The sequence below is a fragment of the Anguilla rostrata genome, chromosome 3, assembly GCF_018555375.3.
Source record: "Anguilla rostrata isolate EN2019 chromosome 3, ASM1855537v3, whole genome shotgun sequence".
Taxonomy (NCBI): Eukaryota; Metazoa; Chordata; class Actinopteri; order Anguilliformes; family Anguillidae; genus Anguilla; species Anguilla rostrata.
Window position 1 is genome coordinate 29,186,969 of NC_057935.1, and position 10,510 is coordinate 29,197,478.

Consider the following 10,510-nt stretch of genomic DNA (forward strand, 5'->3'; position numbering starts at 1 on the left):
GAAAAACAGTTTTGTGTGCATCTTATATCTTAGATTTTAAATAATACGTTTGATGTGTTTGCTAACTAATAGAGTTCATCATAACTTTGTGTCTACCTGTTTTAAAGAACTGACTCTAGATCAGCACTATGGAGCTGTCTCAAAAGGAACTCTGTACTGCTGATCTACAATGAGTTCTTTTTAGACCGGTGGTCATAATCATGACAATGCTTTGGTCAGACCAAAGTCATTGATACTATGGTGTGTAAATGTGATTAAAAAAAAACAAGGCACCAATGTTTCAGTAAATGTATTTAATAAAAATATTATCAATAGCAATATCTGAAGCAACATACATAAAAAAGTACTTTTTTGTTAGTAGAGTTATTGCAGAAAAGTACCTAAAAGCTTGTCCCCCAAAAATTGAAAAAAAGGAAATCTGAAAGTGCACCACACTCAAAACCACTTGACTGTAATCCTCTTATTACACATTATCATCCTCCTGTCTTGGACAACCCAGAGGATGTTCCTCACACCTATAAGCAGAACCTATACACATATTATCTAGCGTGCATGCTGCCAGAATCGTCTTCACCAAGACGTTAATCCTGGTGTTCTGGAGGTCCCACATGCGTCTCCATTTGCATTTAAGCCAGTCAAAGGAGTTCTCAATGATGACCCTCCCACGGCTCACAAGGGCATTATACTGTACGTCTGCATCTGTCAGGACAGCATTGTCTCTTTTCAGAGTGACAATGAAAGGGAAGGCCTGGCCTATGTATGCTCTGTCCCCCAATAGCTTGAAATCTCCCATCTTCTCTTGCCAGGAGGCGTAGAAGGTGGAGGTCCTAAGCATCTGTGCATCGTGCACCCTCCCTGGTGGGCCAGTAAATATAACAGTGAATCTGCCCTTTTCATGTACAATGCCCTGGATCAGGATGGAGTAGAATGACTTGTGGTTCATGTAGTCATCACCCCGGGACTTTGGTTTCTGTGTTTTAATATGGCAGCCATCGATCGCTCCGATAATGTTGCCTATGGTGCAGACCCTTTCAAAGGCATAACTTATTGCCCACTTCTGGCAATCTGAAGGCCAGGTGATATAAAATGCTGCAAGTTTACACGCAAAACTCAAGACCTCCAGGATCGTGCTGTGGGCTGCTCCTGAAATTTGAGACATCAAATTTGTCTGATATTTCACGGAAGGAGTTTTTATTTGCGAGGTGCCAGACAAACGTGAGCACCTTCTTGTGGAAAGGAACTTCAAGACGACCTCCAGACTGATGGTCTTCGTTGAGCCCTTGCTGCTTCAGCTGAATGATAAGGTTGTCAAATTGGGCATGGCTGACTCGGAGATGTCTTCAGAAAGGTCATCCATTTTCAGTAAGACCTCCCATGCTGTTCCAGTTTTTAACACACATGAAGTTCTAAGCCTCGGTTGGAAAAAGGCTATTGCATTCCTATAGAAAATTAAGGGCAGTTTTAATGATGTTTTCAGCGCTCAGTTTAAAAGTAGGCTATTTGTAGGTTCAAAGGAACAAAGCTAGTAAGCTACCGCATGTTTTCTAGATAAACATCCTACTTCTAGAAAGTCATTGCTTTATAAGAAAAATAATTAAAATAAATATATTTCAACATATATTTGATATGCATCTCCTGTTTTTCAAAAAGTTCGGCAGCAAGAAGCATATGATGCTGCATATTAATATACTCCTTGACAAAAAAAAAATAAAGCAGCGTTTCCATGTGGGAATCCATGTTTTTTCTGAGTAAACCAGCGTGAACGCAGTGACGTCAGATTTCCCACTTGAAATATCCGAGTTCTGAGTTGTCTTGAACACAGCATTAACATGGTGCTTCACTTACATTTCTTTCCAATCGCGTGCTCTGCCCTATCCATGTCTTACCAATCAAATCTCCACTTCTCTACAGCAACAGTCATTTGATAGTAGCAGAGATTATATATTTTTCTTATGTTGTCTCTGATAGTAATTTAGCTGAACTAGGTAGGTAACATATTAATGTCTAGGCAGCTCACGGAAATTTACCTGAAAGATCAGGCAGGGCAATGGGGGTGGGGATTGGGGGAGGGAGGCGAGGGGGAGGAGGGGGAGGAAGGGGGGGAAGGGGCAGCGGGACCAAATATCGTCTCAAAGCAGTCAGTAAAAAGCCCCATCATCAGCTTTAGCATATTTTCGTCTCGTCTTAACAGCGGGAGGGGAGGAAGGGGGTGGGGGTAAAAAACCTTTGATAAGAAACTGGAGAAGAACTGCATTAACTGTAATAGGGAGCAGTTTTTTTAACATGCCATGACAAGTGCAAAGATTTAGACTTTGCAGGATGTGATGCCTTGTGAGGAGTGGGAGTTAAGAGCTTTGATCATACAAATGTCGCAAAAGATGTTAATTCTGCTACCCAAATATTTACTTTTTTAAACTTCATGAGCAATAGATTTGTACCAATTCTCATGATCAATTTAATTTTTTAATTGTTCTTTCAGACAAAAAGACACCTTAATACATTGTCAAAATCAATAGACATAGTGACTGTGGTGTTTTCACCGTTCCTCTAGTGTAATATTTAGGAGGGGTATTGATCAGGGCCTGTTCTATCCCAGGGCTTCTTCCCGAAGACGGTTTTTTAAGCACCACAATTGTCGCATTGGTCGTCCATTTACGAAGCACCCCCAGTTACATCTGCAACTACAGCCTTCACGCATGATACTTTGGACAATACTGTCTGTAGGTATTCAAAAAAATATTTGTTCACCACTGAAAATTTGTATTCTGCTAAGAAAGAAGATAAACCCAACAGTGCTAAATTATACCAATACAGCAGTGAAAACGCTGCTCGCTGAATAACGAAAACAAGACAAATTTTTGTGCTTGCATGTGCTTCAAGCCAGCAAAGTCTAAGTCGATGATTACGGTTAAGGTTAAGGTTACAGACAAGTTCCGCTTCTCCCGTGGATTCTATCTGTTACTGAGAAGCCTGTCAAGACCCTAAGCAAGGTGTTTTGCTGCTCCTTAAAAGTCACTGCATCACTAGACAACCTGGATGGAGTTGGCTGACGGAAGTGGACAAATCAGAAATTGAAGTTCAAGACATGTACCCGTTTCACACAGAAGAAAAAATAAGTTTTCGAGATGGCTTCGATACCGTACTTATGTCTGTGTGAACACGTTGCAACGGCTTTTAAAATAACGCATCGAAAACCCCTCTCGGTGTTTTCGAGGCGCCTCGACTACCGCATTTCTCCTGTGGGAACGGAAAGCAGCATCGACGACTGCTTTCTGGGCGGCGTTCGAATTACGTTTCAGATCCGCGTTCACGCGCACCTATCTCTCAACCGAAAAAATGGCATACAGAGGAAATACCTGGACCCACAAAGAAGTGGAAATATTATTACAGTTGAGAAGCGAGGAAGAAATTGCTTCTCAACTGGAAGGTATATAACTTTATTACATTTTGTATATTCGGCTTGAGCTCTTTCACATAAGAAGTTAATGTATTTTACAACATTACATCTGGCTGCGTAATTGTGCAGCTACATATTCAAAGGTACCCCGGCTTATTCTAAAATTAGCTATCCAGTCGGCACCGGTGTAGGTGTTCTGTACGCACGACCAGAACATGTTACCATGAGTGCGGTCTTTGACCCACACAGATTGTGTACTGCTGCACCCAAATACCAGTAAGTATTTCATTTCTCTCCTTTGATTTCTTTTGAAGACATTGAATCTTCTTTTTTGATTTCATAGTCTCTTCGCCTATACCTACGGTCCGACTCATATGGCTTTGTAGCGCGCACAGATGTAGCAGATAGTTACATTGTAAATGCATTGAGAACGCAAAAACTAACAACATTAAAATGCGACCACTTGCACTTCAAAATGTAACATGCCTGTTTGTTTGTTTGACTGTTTTGCTGGAAATTGCAACGAAAATAAATAACAAGTAACGTTATAGCTTTGCGCCTACATCAAGTGTGTTACTATGGTAACGGAACGTAAACAATTCATTCACGGGTTGAGTTCTATTGTGTATGAAAGGTAAAGACGGCTCAAATACCGCATTACAAATTCTGTGGGAAAGGGAACCTGTTAGCGCAACAGAGGCGGCTCAGATGCGGTATTAGCTGTGTGAAAGGGGCTATGGATTACCAGCACGGAATTCACATCTCTTATGGCTCTTGCTAGTCTATGTCCCACTGTCCCATTGACAACTGTCAAGTGCTTAAGAAAAGACGGTTAACTAATTTCTTTGTACAAGCTGCCATTCAGTAGCCTCACTGAGGCTTTCATGGTCGTGCTTGAGACATCCAGCAGTCGAGACTCCACTGATACCAGTCTCCACAGCTGGCATTGTTGTGAGAACTGGAAAAAAAGTGGAGTCGACCACACTGAAAAGCAGTGTGCTAGTGGTTTCAGTAGTGTCTGTACCTGTGTCTGTAGTGTCTGTACTCCCCCTTCTAGTTAGGACAGCACAGCAAAAAAAAGCCAGCAGAGAGGGCGTAATTATGGCTGTAAAGGGGAGATCCGTGGGCAACATATGGTACTTGGACACAAGCTCTGTGTTATCTTTACAATGTATTGCATACTGTATTCACATAGCCTCATCTTCTGGATTGAACAGGAGTAAGATCACACCAGGATGGTCTGCATGATTTTTATGTAAAAGCTAACCTGGTAATTTGGAAAAAAAAGCTGTTTTCCTCATCAATTGGGGCGTAACAGAACTCCACTAATCCACACATAGTATGTTTTTTTAAAAAGCATTTGTTAGCGAAATTTGGTGCTGACTTTCCAAAGAGGTGAGTTTTAACTAAAAAGTTATAGTCAAGGATGATCATAGACTTTTCCAACAGATGACGTCAGTTAAGGATCTCGCCAACTGGGATTTCTAAAATCCCCAGATATATGAAGTTTCTATGAAGCCTGGTTCTCACCATGTCAGCTAGATTTTCCAGAAAGATATTAAGACATGACAAAAATATGCTGATGGGGCTTTTTACTGACTGCTTTCAGAAGATATTTGGTCCCGCTCCCCCCATTTCCCCCCCTTGCTCCCCCTCCCCCTCATCCCGCCTCCTCGCACCCCCCTCCCCCCGTACCCTCCTTGCCCCACCCCCTTGCACCCCCCTCCACTCCAGCCCCACCCCCTTGTACCCTCCTTGCCCCACCCCCTCGCACCCCCCTCCACACCAGCCCCATCCCCTTGTACCCTCCTTGCCCTGCCCCCTCCTCCCCCTGCCTCCCTCTAGCCCCACCCCTCCTACCCTCCTTGCCCCACCCTCGCACCCCTACCCCCTTGTCCCCTCCTGCCCCACCCCACCCTCTCGCACCCCGCTTGCCCCGCCCCACCCTCTTGTACCCCCACCCTCCCCCGCACCCTCCTTGCCCAGCCCCACCCTCCGCACCCCCTTCCCTCCAGCCCCACCCCCTTGTACCCTCCTTGCCCCGTCCCCTCCTCCCCTGCCTCCCTCTAGCCCCACCCCCCTACCCTCCTTGCCCCACCCTCGCACCCCCTCCCCCTTGTCCCCTCCTGCCCCGCCCCACCCTCTTGCACCCCTCCCCTGCACCCTCCTTGCCCCGCCCCCCTCTCCCGGCACCCTCTTGCCCCGCCCCACCCTCCCCCTCGCATCCTCCTTGCCCAGCCCCACCCTCCGCACCCCCTCCCCTCCTTGCCCTGCCTCCTCGCACCCCCTCCCCCAGCCCCACCACCTTGCACCCCAATGAAGACAATGTTTCAAGAAATTGCACATTACCAGGTAAAAATAACAGCCCACCAGTCTTTCCTTTACAAAAAAGATTGTTTATTAAAGAGGAAATGGCAAGATGGCTTTTAATGCAAGTTATAAACATCTGCTGTACAAATCAAGGATGATATCAAGGGCAGTTCTAAAGATGCAAGGGCAGGTTGACAACTTTCTTTCTTAACTTGCTTTCTTCTAGAGGAAGGAAATTTTAAACATGTCGATCTTTTTGCCATCATTGAGGACTGTGGCAAAACATAAGGTTATAACACTCCGAGTAACAGCACTACTCATCTACACAGGATTAATCTGGAGCTCAGGAAGAGTCATTTTTATCATGGCTGTTCAGCAGTAAAGCCTAATCACAATATCAGAGATACGATCCAAACAGACTTGCACAACCTTTTTATAACAAACCTCATATAGCTTGCAAATGAACACAGTCCAACATGGTCTTTGAGAATTACCTAATCTCTGAGCATACAATGCAACTGACAAACAAACAAATCTAGTCTATATTTCAGGAGACTTCAATAATTATGTGAAAACTATAGGAAAAAAATAATACACAACATACAAACAAAACACACACACTCGCAAAAAAACAAAACAAGGCATGTGAATCAGAGGTAAAACCCAAAAGGAGAAAGAAATGAGTCCTCTTCATTCAATGTAGCACCTTGTAGCACTCTGTAAACGTTACAGAGAGGAGAAACTCTGAATGCAGGAATTGGTAAGACAAATCATCACTGAATTTTTGTTTGCATTGCTGTATTTGCCACAAATGATAATGATACGAGAATATTTTTTTAAATGAAATTACAGTGAATGAACAAAGGAACATTTAAGATACTGGGGTAAAAAACCTTTGTTAAGCGCAAATATTGTTAAGGATTTACACATGTTCATGACAAATTAACTTTAAATTGAGTGAGAATGTAAAATGTTCAACAAACTAAGTAAAATAAAAATAAAAAATCATACATCAGATCAGAGATAAAGCACTGACCACACATCACTTAACAGAAAAGCACTGTGACCTCGCCCTCTAAAAAGAAAAACATTTTTTTGTTAAAAACCAATTGACGTCTCCGGAACATTTTGGGACTGAGTGTCTGTACTGTTTGGCAATGACATGGGAAAAGGCTGTTTTTTTTCTTGTTTTTGTTTATTTTACCTTCTGTATTGGATGCGATGTGTTGAGTTTCTGTGGGAGCCTTATGGACCATCAATGTGTAAAAGTGAGGAGGGTTACATGTTAGAGCTGCGTCGCCCCCTGCTGGCTCCAAGGGAGGCACGCAGACGTGGGTCTCTGGCCTTGTAGTGCTCATTAAAGTCCAGTCGGAAGCTGAGGAACTGCAAGCTTTCATCTGAACTGGTCATCAGCAACACTAGAAACTGCTGTACCATTCCCTGAGAGAAGGAGAAAGAAAGAGAGATATACAGAGATCGTTACTCTCTTCAGTTTATTATTACACCTGTGTGTGTTTGTGAGAGAGAAGAGCAAGAGAGATCTGTCAACCTTGTTTTTTTCAATATTTGATATTCAGCATGCTTCCAACTTAGCAACTTTTTTGCAACATAGATCACAGCTACTCCAAAAAGTTTAGTATACTGCTATTTCTGTGGCCCCTGACCCTTCACACAGCATCTGACCATGTGGTGTATTTAGTGAACAGAGGGAAAGCTTCCCTCTGTTCACTAAATACACCACAGACACTCCGAGTAACAGCACTACTCATCTACACAGAATTAATCTGGAGCTCGGGAAGAGTCATTTTTATCATGGCTGTTCAGCAGTAAAGCCTAATCACAAAACCAGAGATAGCTTGCAAACGAACACAGTCCAACATGTTCTTTGAGAATGAACTAATCTCTGAGCATACAGTGCACTGACAACAAACAAAGACAGTCTATATTACAGGAGACAATAATCATGTGAAGACTATAGGAAAAAAATGAAACAATGCATGTGAATCAAAGGTAAAACCCAAAAGGAGAAACAATCTAAGAAACTGAATGCAGTAATTGGTAAGACAAATCATCACGGCACTGAATTTCTGTTTGCATTGTTATATTTGCCACAAATGATATCGATATGAAAATATTTTTAAAAATTAAATTACAGTGAATGAACAAAGGAACATTTTAAGTTGCATGCAACTTGGTATGTATATGCGTGTGTCAGGGTTAGGTATACGTTAAACGGTAACGTTAAACTTGGTCAAAATGGCCAAAGTGAAACTAAAGTGTATTTTATTTGGATTTCAGAAATATAAAAGTTTCCTGCAAAAATTATACAGTTGCAAAATCAATAGTTTCAATATTTCAAGAAGTCATTAGTAAGCAAGGAAGCCAGTGTAATGAGTTGGAGAGTGTTGCAGTCTTGTTGGACAAGTACCTGGTAGAAGTGTGTGAGTATTCTCAGCTGGGAGCGCATTTTTGGTATGGTTTCCTGAAACTCCTGAACATGTCTGCTCTCCTTTGCCTCCTGTACAGTCGTCACCCCCCATTCACCCTAAAAACAGGCACAAAGAAACTATCATACTCTATTCACCCCAAAAAACACATGCACACACAGACTGTCACCCTCCATTCACTCAAACACAAACTAACACTGCCAACCCCCCACAGACACACACGCATCCTTAAATACAATGCCATTTCATCACAGTCGCCCCTTAAAATAACCTAATAGCTCTTTACAATAGGAAATTCACCCATAAAGGACTTAGTAGAGATCATGCCCAGTGTTTGTTCATATAACACTGAACTAACCCCAAAATGCGTCATTCCGTGAGTGACTAGTGGACTGGAACCAAACCTACCATTTTGCCATGGATTTTATAAAATAAACTTTTGGTAGTCTCATGCTTCAGCATACTGAAACTCCAGGCACAAAAATGCACTTCCCCAAATCCCTAGTCCTGAGCCATCCCTCACTCCCTCCTCACTGCAGCCCTCGCCACTCCCTCCTGGAGGCAGTCCAAGCCTGATACCTCCTCCTGGCGTTGTCTCTTCTTCTCCTCAAACTGCAGTCTGTGCTGTAGCTCTTCCAGGCCAGAGCGGTACAGTGTGTCCTGTGCGTTCTGGAACTCTATGATCTGGTCAAAGATTGCCCTCAGCTGGTTCAACAAGGACTGGAGGAGAGAGGGGAAGAGAGATTATCAATTTCATGAAAATTACACTACTATTACAGTTCTTGTGCATGCACCTTGATATATATATGCGTGTGTGTCAGGGTTAGGTATAGTGACATGATCCTGTAATGTATAGTGCCTTTGGAAAGTATTCAGACTCTCACTTTTTCCCCATTTTGTTACGTTACAGCCTTATTCTAAAATAATTACATTCATTTCAGTTTTTTATATATAATAAATATGCAAAAAAAAAAAACTGTTTTCGCTTTGCCATTATAGGGTATTGTCTGTAGATTGATGAGAATAAAAATTAATTGAATCAATTTTATAACAAGGCTGTAACGTAACAAAATGTGGAAAAACTGAAGGGGTCTGTATACTTTCTGAAGGCACTGTGTGTGTGTGTATGTGTGTAAGGGAAAGGGAAAGTGTGGGTGATTGATTGTGAATTTGTGCATGCAACTCAGTGCACCTTATTCTGCATTAAGGTTTTCATGATGGCAAAATATGGGTTTTGATACCGATACCAAAGCAATACTATTCTTATTAAAAAAAGAAGCATCAGCTAATGTTACATCCTGCTAATTGTACCTGCTGTGCTTCATTTCAAATTAAGGTTCAGCATGCTGATCACTTCTCTGGAAAAAAAACAATGGAAACAACCCAATAACTGCTGAAATGTCATAAAAACTTGTTTCCACATTTTGTCAGTAGTTTACCTAGCATCCAGTAGTAGCTTAGCATGTTTGCTAGTGAGTGAATTCTCTTACAGTTACGTTATAATATCTGAAGAAAACACGTTTTCAAAGTACAAAAATGGCAAGTTACTCACACATAATATCAATCCGCAAATTTAACTAGTGTACTTTCAATGTTCCATGTCAAGGTCATTTATGTAAATGAGGAAGAGCAGTGGATCCCTGTGGAACTCCACTTCCCACAATACCCTGCTCAGATAAGATCCCTCCTACTACTACCCTTTGTGTTCTATCCCGTAACCAGCTCCGAACCCACTCTGAAATGTCTCCTGTAATTCCTACTTGGTATTACAATACCCTGTTTCCAGTTATTTGGTATTTCTCCAGTTTCTAAAGACTGTCTAAAAATACTTACCAGTGGTTTAAAAATGATCTCACTTAACTCCTTTAGTACCCTTGGGTATATGCCGTCAGGGCCTGCTGCTCTATTTGTCTTTAGTTTATGTAATTTATCTAATACTTCTATATCCACTATATCAATATCTGTCAAGACATTCTGAGTATTGAATATGCCTTCTGGCCTATTAGTAACCTCTTCTCTGGTAAAACTCTCAACAAAGTAGCCATTTAGGGCATCAGCAATATCCTTATTCTTATAAAGCAGTGCTCTGTCATTATTTTTAATGCCCTTAACCTCCTCTTTAACTTTCCTTTTCCTACTATAGTATTGAAAGAAACGCTTAGGATTACTTTTAGCATCTTCTGCAATTTGCCTTTTATAGAGCGTTTTGGCTACCCTTAGTACTTTTTTTAACCGTAGCATACTACAATATCCAGCCTTATTACTCTCAGTGCTGTCATTTTTATATATCTTAACCTCTTAGCGCAAAGCCCCTAGTGGTTGGCACGCCGGTGTGTCGAGATTACTGAACTCAGAC

At 42.0% G+C, this 10,510-nt stretch overlaps 1 protein-coding gene across 4 annotated transcripts in view; it reads right to left on the reverse strand.

Moving 5' to 3' along the window:
* Nucleotides 1-5,772: 5,772 nt before the first annotated feature.
* Nucleotides 5,773-10,510, reverse strand: part of tubgcp3 (tubulin gamma complex component 3) — a 172,319-nt gene continuing 167,581 nt past the window's right edge. For 3 of the 4 annotated variants that reach the window (XM_064329869.1, XM_064329870.1, XM_064329868.1), the window contains 3 exons: nucleotides 8,734-8,874; nucleotides 8,136-8,252; nucleotides 5,773-7,147 (listed from right to left, as the gene is read on the reverse strand). In XM_064329869.1, coding sequence (XP_064185939.1) covers nucleotides 6,986-7,147; nucleotides 8,136-8,252; nucleotides 8,734-8,874 — 420 coding nt within the window. In that variant the 3' untranslated portion in view covers nucleotides 5,773-6,985. The remainder of the gene's footprint in view (nucleotides 7,148-8,135; nucleotides 8,253-8,733; nucleotides 8,875-10,510) is intronic. The other variant, XR_010329237.1, reaches the window with a different exon arrangement.